Source organism: Emys orbicularis, chromosome 7, assembly GCF_028017835.1.
Source record: "Emys orbicularis isolate rEmyOrb1 chromosome 7, rEmyOrb1.hap1, whole genome shotgun sequence".
Taxonomy (NCBI): domain Eukaryota; kingdom Metazoa; phylum Chordata; order Testudines; family Emydidae; genus Emys; species Emys orbicularis.
This window is the reverse complement of record NC_088689.1, coordinates 35,652,138-35,670,907: the sequence shown is the minus strand read 5'-3', so window position 1 is coordinate 35,670,907 and position 18,770 is coordinate 35,652,138. Positions and strand designations below refer to the sequence as shown.

Genomic DNA, 18,770 nt, shown 5'->3' with positions numbered 1-18,770 from the left:
ATACCCACTTCTTCGGATGCATGTAGTGGAAATTTCCAGAGGCAGGTATAAATATGCAAGCAAGAGTGAGTCAGGCTAGAGATAATGAGGTTAGTTCAATCAGGGAGGATGAAGCCCTCTTCTAGCAATTGAGGTGTGAACACCAAGGGAGGAGAAACTGCTTTTGTAGTTGGCTAGCCATTCACAGTCTTTGTTTAATCCTGATCTGATGGTGTCAAATTTGCAGATGAACTGAAGCTCAGCAGTTTCTCTTTGAAGTCTGGTCCTGAAGTTTTTTTGTTGCAGGATGGCTACCTTTAAATCTGCTATTGTGTGTCCAGGGAGGTTGAAGTGTTCTCCTACAGGTTTTTGTATATTGCCATTCCTAATATCTGATTTGTGTCCATTTATCCTTTTACGTAGGGACTGTCCAGTTTGGCCGATGTACATAGCAGAGGGGCACTGCTGGCATACGATGGCGTATATTACATTGGTGGACGTGCAGATGAATGAACCGGTGATGGTGTGGCTGATCTGGTTAGGTCCTGTGATGGTGTCGCTGGTGTAGATATGTGGGCAGAGTTGGCATCGAGGTTTGTTGCATTGATTGGTTCCTGAGTTAGAGTTACTATGGTGCGGTGTGTAGTTACTGGTGAGAATATGCTTCAGGTTGGCGGGTTGTCTGTGGGTGAGGACTGGCCTGCCACCCAAGGCCTGTGAAAGTGAGGGATCGTTGTCCAGGATGGATTGTAGATCACTGATGATACGTTGGAGAGGTTTTAGGTGGGGACTGCATGTGATGACCTGTGGGGTTCTGTTGGTTTCTTTCTTGGGCTTGTCTTGCAGTAGGAGGCTTCTGGGTACACGTCTGGCTCTGTTGATCTGTTTCCTTATTTCCTCATGCGGGTATCGTAGTTTTGAGAATGCTTGGTGAATGGCCCATGTTATACAAGAGGTCAGACTAGATGCTCTAATAGTCCCTTCTGTCTTAAAAATCTATGAATCTATTAACAACATGTGTGCTAAAGTCAGTCCTCAACCCCTGTTTTTAGCGCCTTTGTCCAGGCACTATCTCTTCTGGTCTTGATTCTGTAGTGGGATTCATATGAGCAGGATCCAGAAGCCTGCACAGCGCTTACTGCACAATCAAGGTCTCTCTGCACTCTCTGGGACAGGGATCCTGCTTCTGACTTAAAGCATGTAGCATGCTATTGGCATGTTGGGTGTTATTGTAATAGGAATTATCAACTATAAGAATAAACATGGTGTTATCTTGTAATTAAATTACTTAGCTGCCATAATGAAGGCACTATGGGAATTAATAAAATAATATTAAATTATTACTAATCAGAGAACTACATGAGTATTTTCAGTGTAAATGGTTTTTCAGGAATTTGAATCCATATAACAAAGATTTGTCCTAGGGTTTGAATATCCTGAATGTTTTTATTTAAAAAATATTGAGAGATTTTTATTAACACAAAAAAGCAAACAAAAAGGAATAAAACACATGTTTCTAAATAAAAGTAACAAATGATTTTCAAGTAAAATATGAGACTATGTTAAGTTCCTAGTTACACAATTTATTTTTAAAAATATTGTGAACTGGGAGCTGACTTGGAAAATATGTATATGTATATATAGCTTATAGCAAATGAAAAGACTTTACCAACTAGGCCAGATTCTTAAACTTGGTTGTAAGCCAATGTAACATGAACAGAATTTACAACCAGTACTTTACAGTCACTTTTGCAGATTTCATAAAAAATAAAAACCTTTGAAGTGACTGACTACTTTAAGTAAACATTTTGCATGAATGTCCATGTTTAATTTGCCAATGTAATTTAACTTAAGAGGTTCTGAGTAAACATTGACATATATTTCAGTGCTTTAGGAAATTACTAACCATTTCCTTTGATTTTTTTGAGACATTTAAAATATCCAAATTTTGCTGTGATTTCCCCATAGGTAACTTACTTTAAGATTAATTTTCATGTACTGGCAAACAGAACTGGGCCAAATACACTGAGAACAATTAGTGTCTCTGACCATGGGAGTATTTGCTTCTCAGCAGTAGGTTGGGAATTTTGCTAATACTATCACCTATTCACCAACACCTGGAAAAGGCAGGTTGAGTTACTATATTAAATAATACAGCAAAAATCTCGTTGAAAGACATGGGTCCATGAGAAAAGGGCTGTTGAATTATTTCCTTGCTGTACTCCTTACAACATGCCCTACTTTCAGGTATAGTGAAACCTGGGTAACTTTATTCTTTGTACAAAAGGGATAAAAAATGCTAAAAATGTTCAATAGTTCACCCCCCACACACAGCTAGTGAAAATTATTTTGCTGTATTCTTTATGTAGAAGTTTAACTATGGATGAATGCATTATGGATACTGATTATCCTTCATAATCAGATTTTCACCTACTTATTCTCTGTAAACCTGTGGATAGTTGATAATACACTTAGCTTTAAGTGTCCTGCATACCTTGGATATAGTATACAGGTAAAATGGCACTGCCTATATATCCATATAGTAGCTTTCATCCAGACTGATTGATTGTAAAGCATTCTACAAATTGATTGTACAGATATACAAGAGCTCAATATTATTACACCGTTTTCTTCAGAGTAAGCTGTAATATGATGACCTCTCTATTACTCACACATCATTCTTTTTTGATAGATAATTACCTGAGAGTATCTCCACTTCTGGCACTTGATGCTAGTTGGTTTAGGCAGACCTGGCATAATATTTTCCAGATGATCCAGGATTATCGGCTGCACCTTTTCCTTATCCCATTCTAGATGTGCAATTCCAAATGGTACACTGGTGTGCACAACAACAGATGGCCCAAATTCAGAAGACTCTGTGTGGGTGACATAGAAGGAAAGACAACTGCTTTCAAAAATAACCCCAAAACTTTCACTGAATCAACTGAACTAAGGATTGCTTACACTGCTCCTAAATTTAAAAACTTAGTTGTGGAAATTGATAGTGGATGTCATGGACGTCAGTCTGCCTTAAATGAAACTAAACAGAATACCTTACAGGTACCAGCCACCATCCTTACTACTAAAAGTTACTCAATATATCTTTAGGAGAGACTTAGACACTTAAGGCTACATTTTCAAAGTGGCTTCAGTTGTTCCCTCAAGTTATTGGATGCACACTCTTGTTCACCCAAGGTTTTTTGTGACGCCCCCCTCCCCCAAGATTTTGTGCCTTTATTGAGCAGATATACGTAGGTAAGGTACCATTTATGATGTAGATATCCATTTACTACAGAGGGAATTGAAACAGAGGTCTTTAAGTTAAGCGGACCATGTACTAAATCAGGACAGCAATACTAACAACTTCACTAGTTAGTGCAGAATGTTCTTCTTTATTAGGGTTTAACACCATGACTTAGTTTGATAGATATACAGTTTGAGCCTGGGTTCTCATCTCTGCAGAGATGTCAAGTTATTTGCTGCTCGTTCTGAATTATGCACAAATGTGTATCAGAAAATGAAAATGAAAAATGTATTCGAGTAAATAAGAAGTTGGATGTTTTGTCCTACAGGAGAATGTGAAGCTCGTGGGGAACCTATCACATTGCCTAGTGGATGTAATTTGGGACTGGCTAATTTCCAGGGATTTGATCGGGCCCCTTAGGGATTGCTGTTGTGGGGAGGAAGGAGGACGTAAGCCCATTGGGAGGGAGGAGTGGGTCAGGAATCCTACATGCAGTGAATCTTGACTGAGTCCAACTCCCCTGCCCAGTAATACCCCTCTCCCTTGCAAGACTACTCATTGAGATCAGCTTTCCCCTGATGCTGGGTCTAATTCTATTTCAGCCTAAGAAATAATAGGAGGGAGGCAGCAAGTGTCTACAATAGAGGTTGATGGTGGGGACTGTAATAACCTGCTGCAGTCCTGCTCCCTTGACAGATACCAGCCTGTTGAGATCTGGGTCTCACAGGTGCATTCCCCCAGGTGCAGAACCATGTCTGACATTGCTCTTGGCTACAGTCTGCCTAGTCCACAGAATCAGTGTCACAGACCTCCTGAGGCCCCCAGTTGCTTGGACACATCCCTTCAGAGTCCCCATGGCTGGAGAGTTCTGGTTCCCCTAGTTACAGCCTTCAGGGTCCATGTGGCAGTAAAGCAAGGAAACATAGGCTTAGCAAATGAATTTTTACACACACACACACACACACACACACATTACTCTTGAAAAGCACAAGAGCATTACAGATCTACGTAAAACAAAACAAATCTCTTGAATGCACTGCCCCTCCCCCAATCTACTCCCCCTCCCCCCCTTTTGTGAATCCCTGGGTTTGGTTCCAATCCACAGAGGCAGTGCTGCCCCTGAGCTGCGGGCCCTGGGGTCCCTGCCTCAGAGGTGGGCTGCTTGGTGGGCTGCCCCAGAGCCATAGACCCTGGAAGCTATGGGATCCCCAGCTCAGAGGCCATCTGGCAGGCAGGCTGCCATGAAGCCATGCGGACAAACTAGAAGGAAATCAGATAGGATTCTTTCAGAACAAAGATATATTCCTTAACTGTCACAGTGACTTCCTTGTATGGAGCATATTTGTGGGAGGACAGCCCTTTTCATAAGCCTTTAAAAGCAGAAGCTGGGAAGCTAGAGGAGGATTTATTGTATAGCGGGAACGAAAAGGGATGGAACTGTGCTATAAAGGAGAGCATGCCACATTTTGGGGACGTGGGAAGCAAGTTGCCTGAGAAGCATACGCACCCTCAGCACAGCATAGTAAATATACTCACCTTAGGTGCTAAGAGTTAAGTGGCATGGGCTTTGAGGCAGCCTACTTCCAGCGATCTATGTGTTTACACTGGCCACCAAATACAAAGAATAAATCATGATGCTTCCCAGGCAGAAAAGGAGAACAGTAAAAAGGGAAAGGGTCCTATTAGCTAAAGTGAGAAAGACTCAGCATGTCACCATATCACAAAGCAATGAGGAACAGCAATCAAGAGATGTGTTATTGTTGGGAACAGCAGAACTTCCTGTAATTTTGGCTGAAACAAACAAAATTTTGGCTTAAACAGCTATGAACTTAAAACAGTGGTTATTGGATGAAGGGCATTTTTTAAAATTAAGGGTTATTCTTGGATGCTAAAGTTCAAAAACACAAACAGAGCAAATCAGAGTCTTAAAAAATGGCCAAGATCTTGGCCAACTTCATTGTAGTACTGTAAACACAGTAGTGTGGTAGAGCATGTTAGCTCACAAAAGTAAAATTATACTATCAGATAAGTTTGTCTGTTACAGCTCTTCCAGCATGTGTTGGATTTAGTGCTGCTTTTTTGCTCAAGTTAACTTTAGCTGATTGCAATCACACAATTCATTTTTCATTATGAAATTTTAAATTTGCCTATGTTCTAGCTCCACTCTGCTGCCAAAATATAAACAAGTGCCAACCATTTGGCATGACCCCACTTTTCTTCTGTATGACTATTCTAATGTTCTGGAGGGCAGGTCATAGTAAAATGTAAAACACACTGGCCTACTGTAGCTCAAGGGGATTGTGATTATCTGTCATCAACCAGGACTCCTCCTATTGCTGCTTTCATCCTTTTAGAACTCTCTGAAACACAGCAGCAAATGCCAAGTGTAATTTAAACAAATAACATCCAAAACTGACACAGACAAGCAGTCACATCCAAAACTGACACAGACAAGTAGCCACACCCATGACAGCTAGAATATGAAAGTATGAGTCAAGAGGGGGAAGCACTTCCTCTTTCAGATCTGAACTGTTGAAGAACTGCATGGTGTACAACCACAAGTGATGTGATGTACTACCAAGTGTTCTAAGAGCCTGAGGATCATAACTAATTTGCTTACATGTTTATATAAATATATATGAATTCTGTCAATTTATATTCACCCCCGGTGCATTTAAAAACACAGCCTACAAACCTTAAAATTGACTTTTTTTTTCTTTTTAGTCCATCTTTTTCATTCTCTCATAACATGTTACTTTCCTTTTCTCATACAACTCTCTCTCTCTTCCTTTCATGATGTTCTCTTTCCTCTTCCTGTTTCTACCATGGACTATTTTCTTCTCTGGTTTGTCTTCCTCTCCCTTCATTTCACCCGTTGCCCTTTTCCCCTTCCCATGTCCAGCAGTGGGTAGTGAGTCAGAGAAAGGGGGACTGGGAAGGAGCTGCTGTTACTTGGCAAAGGATGGAGAGGTGTAGGAGCTGCTGGCAAGTGAAGGGAAAGGGAAGTGCTGCTTGTGGCTGGGTGGGAGAGAAGTGCCATGGCCTTCCAGGGAAGCACACAGCCTGCACCTGCTGTTCAATGTGCACAGAGACTGGGGGAGATGTCACTCATCTGGGCTGCATGTGTGATTGTGCAAAATTCCTTTCTGTCAGCAGGCATTTCATTTCAACAGCAGCTCCTTTACTGTTATGAACTGCTAACCAAGGGTGTGAAACTCCATCTTGCGATGGGATGTGTCCGCTGCAGGTTTAGTTTTATTATAACCTATCTTTCCTCTTATACATCTTGCAATGCAAATTAATATATGTCATGTCCCAAGACATAAAGAGAAAACAAACACAGAAATTGCAAATATGTCTACCAACGAAATCAGAACCAATATAAAAGTTCAAGGAGTGGCAGAGGGTTTTCTATAAAAATTAATCATAGACACATGTAGGTTTAAGTACATACAAGAAATAAGCCTTCATAAACAACAGAAAATTGTTCATGGCACACAGCAATCATATTTCAGGTTGCTCCAAAAGAACAACCTCTGGAGCAATATGAGACTTGAATTATCACGATAAGATAGTAAGAATCAGAAAATTAATTTTAAGGTAAATATAAATTTCAGACCAAAACCTGATTTTTTGTTTGTTTTGGTTTTATTAAATTATCATTGGAATAATCCAATTGATCTTCATAGTTTTGACTGACCATATACTTGGCATCCAAAAATTATTTGCATAGTTGAAGTGCTGGAATAAAGAAAATACTTACATTCTCTTTGCTTTAATAATAATAATGATACAAAAAGCAGATGTAGTTAGTGGGATAAAGCACTCCTGCCTGGGAATTAATCTCTTATAAAATGCATGTTCTTAACAAGCAGTATCACCTCTTTCTTGTCTGGATTGAGTCTCAGCCAGCTCACTTCCATCCATCCCAACCCCTGTCCCATCTATAAAATGGCATATTAGACTGAGCCATCCAATTCAGATGAAAAGACTTAGAAGTGTGTGCCATCCACATGCTGATGGCAGCACAACACAGCCCATTGCACTTACATCTCACTATCTCCCCCAGTGGCTTTTTACATACATGTTGAACAGAAGTGGCATTAGCATACAGCCTTGTAGAATCAGACAAGAGAACCTTCGGGGCACCCCTTGGATTCTCCTGTCCTGAAAAAACAGAACGAATAAAATGTGAACTAGTCTGCCCAAGCCCAGGTCCACACCTGAGCCACCAAAAGCTCATGATCAATGATACTGTAAACTGCTGATAAGTCTAAAGAAATTGCCATGGACATGGAGAAGGAAAGAGTGAAGAGGAGAAAGTCACAGCAGGAAAATGAGAGAAAGTGGCAGCAGACCCAAATGGTGCAGATCCTGGTTGACCTAAGGTCCAAAAATTCTGGACTCCCCACTCTCTGCAGTCCTTAGAGAACTCCATGGTAGCAACTCTCTATGTCCCCCAACGTACTATGTGGCATCACGGGCCACATCCTTACCCTTACCATTCCATGCCAGAGGACAGCAAGGAAAACCACAGCTGGTGTATGTGTAGCCGCAATGGACTACATTTGTACACTGAAATGGGCAGAAATGTTTAGTGCCTTTCCAATTTTAACTTTTAATCTATATTAAAAGTTTCTATTGCATTGCCTAGCTTTTTGCACACTGATTTTCTGCACTGTTTTTGTCACTCAGTAAATTTCTATATTTTTGAAAATAAAATATATTTACTATTTCACAAAATATATTGCAGGCATCATAGCCGTACTCAAAGAATCCAGTGCTTATAAATGTACAGCACTACAGAACTCATAGGTTCAGGAAAAGTCTCATATTTATAAATAGTCAGCAAGCACTACACAGTTCCTAACAACTCTCAAAGCTCTAGGCCCCCAGAAAACACTCCAACACAGAGCACTACTGTGGCTGTGGGGTGCTCTTTCAAAGCCTCTCTCAACCACATAACTCCATGCCGAGCTCTTGTAACGGCCCTTGTGCCTGGCTGTACAGTGTCAGCAGACAGCTGCTCCACCTCCACCCTGGCGGCAGCTTTGCCCCCTTTACCTCACAGATATTATGCAGGACACAAGAGGCAGCTATAACTATTGGGATATTTTTCTCACTAAGATCCAATCCGGTGAGTAAACACCACCAGCGTCCCTTCAATCTACCAAAATCACACTCTGCTGTCATTCTGCACGTGCAGAGCTGGTAGTTGACTCTTTACTTTGGGCTGAGCTAGGGGGACAAGGGATAGGCTGGGTCCCCCAGAATCATTACTGACATTTCAATATTGCCAGTGGTAATCCACCGGTTGGGAAAGAAACCAGGTCTGCAAATACAGGAGAATCGTGCATCCTGTATTTGCAATGTTCATGAGAATAGTGCAGAGCTCTTTGGGCTCGATACTTCTGTCAGAGATGGCAGATGTCGAAAAGTGTCATGTGGGCTTGTGGGATTTAAAAAAACATGAAAATTATGGGATAGGGATGGCATTATGGTATGGAGAAAGCTGCATTCTGGGAACTTGACCCTTAACTTCCAGAGATCCCTGAGTGACTCACTTCTACCCCATAACACACTGCAAAAATTCCCCAAAGGCATTTCCCTGGACAGCCATGCATAGCACACTGGGATACCTACTCTTGGTGGGCCACACTTTGCATCGACACAAGAACTCCTGGTGAGTACATGCAGTGCTGATGCAAACAGCCAAGCATGCATGCGCCTGAGCACTATACAAACTTTGTTGGCTGTGCGCCGAGGTAACTTGTGTTGACCAAAGTTTGTAGTGCAGACATGGTCTTAGAGTGAGTGGCAGGGTAAGTGTCTATTTGCATTAATGAAAAAGTTTCTCTCAAAGAAGTTCACAGATACTACTTGAGATTCTTGGGGCTGGTCCACACTAAGCCCCCAGTTCGAACTAAGATACGCAACTTCAGCTACGTGAATAACGTAGCTGAAGTCGAAGTATCTTAGTTCGAACTTAAAGGTACTTACCGCGGGTCCACACGCGGCAGGCAGGCTCCCCCGTCGACTCCGCCTACTCCTCTCACGGAGCAGGATTACCGGCGTCGACGGCGAGCACTTCCGGGATCGATTTATCGCGTCTAGACAAGACGCGATAAATCAATCCCAGAAGATCGATTGCTTGCCGCTGAACCAGCGGGTAAGTATAGACGTACCCTTGGTCACATCTGGATTCTTGTATCATGTCAGCACCCAGTCATCTGTCTGGTTAATGCTTGTAATCTTTTCTCTCAGATGTGGACCAGGCCACCGTCAAGCTAGTGCAGAATTATGGCTGCCAGTTAGATGAGAAGTACTACTGTTTGACAGCATATTAACCCTGTAGTAGAACCTCAGAGTTATGAAGACCTCGGGAATGGAGGTTGTTCATAAGTTTGACATGTTCATAACTCTGAACAAAATGTTATGGTTCTTTCAAAAGTTTACAACTGAACTGACTTAATACAGCTTTGAAACTTTACTATGCAGAAGAAAAATGCTGCTTTTAACCATCTTAATTTAAATGAAAGAAGCACAGAAAATGTCCTTACCTTGTTAAATCTTTTTTTTAAACTTTCCCTTTTTTTAGTAGTTTACGTTTAACACAGTACTGTGCTTTACAATATTTGCTTTTTTTGCCCGATTGCATACTTTTGGTTATAAATGAGATGTGTGGTTGACCAGTCAGTTTGTAACTCTGGTGTTCATAACTTTGAGGTCCTACTATATTTCTAAAGTTGACAGTAGCTTCCAGTTTGCTCTCTATTGCAATTCAAGGTGTTGATTTTGATCTAGAATGTTTGATATGACTTGGGACCCAGGTAACTAAAAGACCACCTTTTCCCCTGAGCTTGAGCTGAGGTTAGCCATATAGCTTTTGCTCCCAGTGACCAGACTCAAAATGTCTGGGGGACTAGGGACAGGGTTTTGTCAATGGCTTTTCCTCTTGATTTGACAGAGCCTCCATTTGTCAACCTTTGGAGTTTGCCTGTTTTCTTAGGGCTCAGTTATGGCTTAATACCACCCCCCACAAAGCTCCTGGGTGCGCTACACCCATTTCACCAACATTTAGGAGGATGCAGCATGCTCCCCTCTGCACATCAACTAGCTATGCTGGCCAGTAAGGAGTCAGGGCCTAGCATGTCCTCCTCACTTTGGGGTTGATCATGCATGTTGAGACACAAGCAGTGCACTGTCCCTGCACCAGAGGCACAAAGGGGAAAGACTCCTTTTGCTTTCCCCATCAGCACAGTAGCCATTCACAAGCTGACTTTTGCTTGGGGCGGGGGGAACTATTAGAAGATTTTTTTTTTTTTAAAGTGGAAGAATATTTTTGTTACTTTGGGTTTTGTTGTTGCATGTATCATATCTTTACAAGTTCTTGCACATGCATACAGAGAGGGGGCTTAACTGAAAGATCACTAAATATTTTAATGAAATAAATATTCCTAACCTGCTGTGACTTGTTGCTGTGCTTAGTAGCAAGAGATTTTGAGATCGGAGCTGGTTCTTTAAAATCTCTCATCTCCTCTATAGCATGTACATACCAAACTTCAGAAAACAGTCAGTTGAGTTTTTAATTCCTCCTCCATACTACTCAGTTTGGAGATTTTCCAGAGTCCATTGAGTCAGAGTAAAGTAGTTTTGAAATATGCAAACTGTAAGGATCCAGTTTAGCCTCAAGCCTTTACTCCACAGAAGTACTGGCCAAGAGAATAGTTCTTAAGAGATTTTCCCAAAAGCTCCAGAGGGTGGTGGGGAGGAATAGCTCAGCCACCACACCTAACTACCTTAACGCTGTTGCAAGGGGGTATGAGTGACAGCTCAGTTGTCATGGAAGTAATACTTGCAGTTACCTCTCTCAATTTGCTTAGATCAGACTAGAGCACCTAATCCAAGGAGCAGTGCTTCTTGTCATGGGACTTTCTTTTTTTTTTGGTGGTGATGTGATGCAAACAACCAACCAACACACACAGCACTGTGAGAGAACATAGAAAAGTCAGTTAAAGAACTTAGTAATGGCCAGTAATCTAAGGGACAGCATATTTAGACAAGTAGAAATAGAATGAAAGCATGAGTCTGCTCACAATTCCCCTCTCCATCCCTGAATCTGTGTGTTTAATGAATCCAAACAATGGACTCAATAATGGTGAAAGTCATAGGTAAATTGGTGGATGAGAGTTGGTTACAACTATGACTACTTTAGTGGGTGAGCAGCTGCTTTGACTGTTAGCGCATGTTGCCAGAATTCTTAGCATTCAGCGCTCAGATATTATTCTGGCAGGTGCACACCCGCCTAAGAGACTTTTCTGCACCTGGATTTTCTTTCAGGTTTCCAGGATTGCAGCAAACAAGGAAGTCCCATTTGCCATCATGACTAGAGATAGGAGAACAAAACATGCTCCAAATGCTTTGCAGATATCAGGAAGTAAAGTCTGGAGCTGGTTTTACTAGTTATAGGGTATGCCTACACAGCAGTGTAAGTCCTAGCTCAAGCTCAAACTCAAGCTCAAGCCCAAATGCTACTTCCATCTCCATAGAAATCTGCCTGACTCGGGCCAGTAAGCCCTCAAGATCCGGGCCCTAAGACCTGGCAAAAGGGTGGCTTTGAGCCTGAGTCCCACTGGGACTCGCATCCAAACTACATAATTTTGCAGTGTGGGTGCAGATCAGGCCCATGTCTCCGGACTTGTGTCCTGAGAGTTCACCAACTTTATCCCACAATCCCATGGGCCAGTGTTCCTTGGACTTTCTATCCCAAGACTAGCCAATTGACTCCCAGGAAATGAAAGCAAACTTTCCTGTTTCAAATACAGCTGCTTGATGTTAAACCCTTCCATTTTACTCTGGCTGTTGAACTGCCAACAGAGTGAACTGTCTCCTGAATTAACAGCCACCAGCAAGATGAAGTCCTTTGCCAAGTGCACTGCTACCTGGTCATGGCACCCCACTGAGACTCTGTTAAGTTTCTGATGCCAGGCAAGCAAGACATTCAACTTCAGTAAAAGAAATGTACCAAGAAATAGCAGACAAGCTGGCAGTGTTGGGGATTAAGCAGACCAGGGACCAGTGCAGGGAGCAGATGAAGCCGCTCAAGAGTGACAACCGGAAATCCAGGGATAAGAACTGCACCTCTGGGAACTCGCTGTCATCCTGCCTCTTTTATGAAGACTTTGACTGGGTGCTGGGCACTGTGCCAAGCACTGAGTCCCCAGCAGTTCACGACAGCCTGGTCAGCTGGGACGGGTGATCTTCTGATCCCCGAATCTAGTATAGGATCAGAAGGGAGCCAGCAGCCGCTGGATGAAGCTAGTGAAGTAACTCTGGTGCTCACACCCGTCCCCAGGGAGCTGCCAGAGCAGCTGAAGTGTATCTTAGGTCCATACTTGGAGGAGCGGTTTGAGTACTCCCTGGAGGAGCAGCCCGCCATGGAACTGGCAGCAGAAACAGAAGAGGCAGAAGTAGCCCGGAGCCTGGTAAGTGTTTGGTTCCATGTCTATTGTTGGTAATATACGAATGGGAAGGATTTCAGGTTTCTGACCCAATACAATTTTTGTTACAAGTTGTGGGTCGCAGGGTGCATCCACTAATGGCAGAATGCACGTGAGCACCTTGGCATTACCCCACCTACACCACGTGGAATTCCAAATGGAGACTGGGAAGTGCAGCATCACAATTAAGTACTTAACATCAAATTGTTACTAGATACTCCCACACTCTTACAAAAATGTGCTGGGGGTGTTGAAAGTAAAAATCCTATGTTGCCTTCCCATTTAGTATGCTACACCGGTCAAATTAGCCATGCCAGTGTCTGTGAACAGTACACTGTGCCAGGGAGGGAGAGGGTAAAATGGAAATATAGTGCATCCCTCTCTTCCATTAGTCTATGCAAGTCAATAATGTGGGTGCACAAAGCATCCCTGATTTTTGTTGCCCATAAGCACCTATAACAGGTACACTTTCTGGCTGAATGTACCTGTGCATGGGTGACAAATTCACTGTCCAAAATACAGGATTTTTAATGCAGTCCAGAAATATACCAGGGAAATGGGAGGGGTGCAGTTCTTTGAGAATCCATATTATCATGCATGTTTGCATGTAGCCCATTGGTAGATGTGTTCCATAGCAGGCTGTTTCATAAGCCATAGGGAGGTAGTAATCCACATGGATGCTAATGCAGCATCCTGTTGATTGCACCCATGAATTTTGACCTAATCACAGGTGCTGATAACTGCAAACTATTTAGGAACAGTAGAGAGGAAGTCAAATTTCAGGAAACGTAATATTTTCTGGGTCCTCCTCTATAGGACAGCAGCTCACTCCACTCATAGATATATTGCTTAGTCACCATAAGCTTGGAAACCTATGAGGTATACGCAGCTGGTTTGCCACCAGTAGCTTGGAACAGAATGTCCCTTTGCCATTCAGGAACCTCCAGCATCGTTATGTCCTCCAGAATGTGGAAAGCTTGTAAGGATTGTAGTAAACCACGGCACCCCTCTCCTCAAGGCCACTATCATCTGCAATTTTTAAACATACGGCACTGTACATTTCACCTTAACATTCCGAATGCAGACCTTTCACTCTGATTAATTCTGTGTCCACAGAGCATCTGGGAACTTAAATGTTCTTCTGAGAATACAGCAAAGGTGAGTTTTACAAAGTATCAGTTTTGGCCTTGCGATTCCAGAGGCACGTTTGTCTGAGGATGCGCTGATCCTTTTTGAAATACTGAGACAACAATGTACTGTTTGATAGCTGTTTTCAGGCCCTCCCACCTCTGTAGCCCAGCCACAGTACAGTAGAAACCCGGGATTTCAAACTGTCATGGTCAAAGAGGAAATGTGTCAGTGACGAGCTTATAAAGGACATCCTGGTCAGAGCCAACAAGCAGGTACAATACCAAAGGGAAAAATTCATGGCAAGTGGGAAGGCACAGACAGGCTGCAGAACATAAGGAGAGAATTGCAGCATGAGAGGAGAGACTTGCAGTGCAGTTTCTGGAGAAGCAATGTCGCTTGAGGGAGGAAAACTAACTGCAGCAGAAAGGTTTGTTTGAGAGGCTTCTTGGGCTAATGGCCATGAAAGTTCAGGCTCAGGTTCCAACTGCACCATGTCCCAAGTCCCATTCATAGTAGTAAGTCCTGCAGACCAGGAATGCATTGGACAATAATATGGCTGGGTGGCCTATGGAATGGGACTGAACCCTAGTTGCACAGGACAAATGTACTCCCTGCAGTCCTCTAGTCCTCCACTTCCATGCAGCAGTGCCATGTGTGTGCTAACCACACTAGAAAGGGAAAGGAGAACAGGAGGAAAGGGGACAGGCAGAAGTAGGGAATTTATTTCTTTGCACTGATTTCATCATTTTGCACTGTTCAACATTTGCATTATGCACTTCATTTTATGACTGGTTTTGGTGTTTTAATAAATGGCAGCTGGCTTGCCTGACAATTCTGAACTATTGTGGTTTTTTTGTAATATAGCCATGTTAACAAATAGAGGCTTTTATTTCCTTAAGGAAGTTTATTACCATCACGGCATCACATCATATAATGAGTGGATTTTGAAGAAGGCACAACTAGAAAGTTGTATCCAAATACAATTTCTCAATACATCTTTTCAGATCAGTCCATAATGAAAAGCCACAGTTCCTGTCTCACACAACCACTGTTCCTACCCTCACTTTGCATAAGGAGTCTTCTCATCATTAAATAGAAATTCATGACACTCACATCCCCCATCCCATTGTTAGAGTACAGCGACAGTACTTTATTTACAGTTAACATTGCTTTACAAATACATGCATAAATAAACTATTCCCCCTCTTCCATTGGTCCATGTAAGCCCATAATGTGGGTGCACAAAGCATCTCTGATTTCTGTTGCTCATGTGCACCTGTGACAGGTGCACTTTCTGGCTGAGTGCACCTGTTCAGCAATTCATTGCTGTCACAGGTCCACTCAGGCAAATGGCTCACCTTTGATTACAAAGATTGTGACGAGCACAGCAGCAAGCCACAATAATGCTGACAGCAGATGACACTGGAATCCAAACGAGTCTGGGTGACAGCACTTGAGTCAGCACTCTGGTCACTGCAACTCTAATTAATTACTCCAGAGCAGACCTCATTAAGAAGAGCTGTGCCTAACTGATGGGCTGAGGAGAACTTAAGAGGCTAATTAGGCCTTTAGGCAGGTGATACAAAAGGCACAGGAAGGAAGTGGGAAAGGGGGAAGCAGAAAGAGACAGGGAGAAAGAGATTTCTCTTTCCTGCTTGCCTCAGGAGCTGAAGGCTCCCTAGGACTGTAGGAGTGAGGCAAGATAGAGTATAAGGGTGGTGGAAACTAATACTGTAAATCAATTGCACAGGGTGTTTTACCAGCAAAAAGGTCTCTGAGCTGTTTGTGGACTTGAGCAGAGGCAGGAGCAAGTGGGTCCTGCCACAGTCTGAAATCCTGCTGGTGCTGTTTACCATCTGCCAAACGCACATTCAACCACCATCCTACACCTACTGAAAGTGTAATTAAACACACAGTTTTATAGCCTAAGGCAAAAGGGAGTATGTAGGGTCCTCTAGAGAATAACAGTGGAGAGTAACTCTATTTATGACAATGTCATTTGGTGGGAATAGCATTCTGGTCTGTCCAGGAAGGTAGACAGACTCCTTATTGGTGCAAACCCAGGCATCCTGAACTTTTCCTATGCAGCCCACATTGGCATCCACAAATCAGCCTCTGTGGTTGACAAGAGCCTGCAAAACAATGAAGTACTACCTTTTGCAGTTTATGTACTCACCTGCTCCCTGAGAAGGGCAAACTATGGGCACATGAGTCCTATCGATGGCCCTGGCACAGTTTGGAAACCCTATTCTCTCAAACCAGCAGTTACTGCAGGGACATTGTTTGAGCCAACTGCCTGTGGGTAAATCACATGCCTGATTGCCTCAAAAAGTTCTGCCACGACAGCCCCCACAGATGACTTTCCAACACCAAACTGTTCAATAACAGACCTGTAGCAGGCTGAGGTAGCCAGCTTCCAGATGGTTATAGCAACCTGCTTCTTGGCAGGGATGGCAGCCCTCATGCATGTGCATTGATGGTGGAGGGTTGGAGCAAGCTGCTTGCAAATCTCCAGAAATGCAGCTTTCTTCATGCAAAAGTTCTGAAGCCATTGCTGGTCTTCCCAGCTCTGCATGGCTATGTGATCCCACCAGTCTGTGCTTGTGGTCCTGCTCTAGAAGCACCAATCTACACTACATAGATCAGCAACTACACTGAGCATTGTGAGCAGCATCAGCCAGCTTGAGTCTGCCATGTCTGTATCGTTGTTGTCCTCTTCCAAAAGTGCCTTCGGTAGATCAGAAAATGCCACTGAAATGTCCACCAGCTGCTCTGCCCATTTCCTAACACAGGCGTGAAATTGCAAGCAAGGCAAGTTCTTCAAATGGTAACTCCTCCATGTTTCAGACTGCTGTTGCCAGGAGCATGTAGCCCCAAAAGACCGCTCAGCAGGAAGTGCTGGCAGGCTGCAACAAGTTCCTGTAAAGTGCCATTGGATGAACAGTCAAGTTTTCCCATAGAGCACCAAGGACTAGAGCTGCTACAGCTGGGGAGGATGCTAGGAAGCCTGGGAAAGTCTGGTTTGGCTCAGCTTTGCATAGTGCAGTATAGATGCATGAGCGTGGGTGTGAGACATGGGTCCAGAAATTCTAAACCCAGGGTTAATATTCAGTGTGGATGCTCAAACCTGGGCTTATAAATACCGTGCTTGTGGGCTCGAGTCCCACAGAGCTGGATTTACACTGCTGTGTAGACATATCCATAGCTATTTAACCCACATAAGAAGGCCTCAGTCTCCTGACCTTCTTTTAGGTAATTTAGCTGTGACTAGTGCAAGGGAAGTAACTTCTTCCTGCATTTTTTTCTTGATGTTTCAGCCTCCTTTGACTTCAGGATCTACAGCAAATATACTTTTTTAAAGGTGGATTCTGTCCTTTAGCCTCTGGGCATCTTTATCAAGCTCCTGACACTGGTAACTCCTCTCAAACCCACTGGCTCAATGCCAATAATTCAGTTTAACATCTGGCTCTTCAGATCACAAGGGACAAGTGAGAAATGATCCTTGAAAAATATTGGACCTATTGACAGACATCTGTGTTAACAAGAATTCACTAAAAGGCATGTCTGAAACAGGTGTTTTTCTCCAGATGACCAATGTCTTTATTTTCAATAACACCACCATATACTGCAAAGGCAGAAAACTAACTTAATATAAGTTCATACACTGAGTTTCTTATGAATTATGAAGGACATAGTCATAAATTGAGTTGTTTTTCTTGTTTACCATGTCACAAAATATTGACAAAAGGCAATACTTGATTATAGGTGAAAAATTCAGAGATTAAATCCATCCCTTTGAGGATTCATTTTACTTTCAGGTATACAGAAAAGAATAATATATTATGTTGTGTTTGGAGTATTATCTCAATGGATTCTTTTCCAAAACCTGTAAAGAAGCAGAAAAGGAAAGTGGACTTTTCATATATTTATATCTTGCAAAACACACAATTTGGCAGGGAAGAGAATCAGGAAAGGAGATTATGAGATTCTGAATGGGAGAGCTTCATGAAATGTGCTTATTTGTATTTGACTTGGATAGCATTCACTTTCATTAATTTTGTGGTTTAAAGCACTTAAGCAAATTATTATTGTTCACTCCTTTTTAATGCCCTTCAGAAATTCCTGACTTTTCTATAAGCCTTTCTTCTAGGAAACTCAGTTTTATTCACTCAAGTTTGACAGGTATATTTTAAACTTTTAGCTCAAAAGAATCTTAATTAAAGATACAATACCATATCCATGATGAAGCAATTCATCAAGTCTCTAGCACCAGAGTCTTAGCTGAAAAATTACTTCTGTGTTTAAATAGTGAAAAAAATCTGGAAAAATATTTTGGGCTCTTTGTGTCAGTTCTGTTCTCTTTGCTTTGCGCTACTGAACAGGCACAAAGTGAATAGATTCTGGCTGGAGCTGGTCAGCAGAGAATTCCCTTTGTGCAGGGGAAATCTTTGCAGGGGTGTGGATGGCAAAGGCAGATGCTGTGGCAGCCACCCCCTAACCTTTGGTGAAGGGGACGGAATGAGGCATGCTAAGATCAGGAAGCGGTTGTATCAGAGCAGAGCTTCACTACACCTATCTTCCACTGGCATAAGTTAGAGCAGGCTCTTAACTGCTCCAACTTCTGTAAGGGCTAACTGGCACATGATTAGGGAGCTGCAACTGGCTCAATATTGCCTCCACCCAGCATCCTAGCAGAGCTTGGACACAGTGGAGAATTAAGTTCTTTCATTTTTCAATTTGTTTTAGTGCTGTATTCTGACAACTCTTCATGTTGAGTAATACTTTACTCTTCAAGTACTGTTACTGATTTCAGTGAGGCTACTTACAGAATAAGGTACTACTCAAACCGAGGAAAAGGTGTCAGGATATAGCCCTTAAGGTTTTAAAGAAACTTTGGTATAATATAGCACACAATA

At 42.6% G+C, this 18,770-nt stretch overlaps 1 protein-coding gene across 2 annotated transcripts in view; it reads right to left on the bottom strand.

The window, feature by feature from the left end:
- Window positions 1-18,770, bottom strand: part of RNLS (renalase, FAD dependent amine oxidase) — a 145,197-nt gene that overhangs the window by 12,513 nt on the left and 113,914 nt on the right. For both annotated transcript variants that reach the window (XM_065407940.1, XM_065407941.1), the window contains exon 6: window positions 2,680-2,855. In XM_065407940.1, the coding sequence (XP_065264012.1) occupies window positions 2,680-2,855 (176 nt within the window). The remainder of the gene's footprint in view (window positions 1-2,679; window positions 2,856-18,770) is intronic.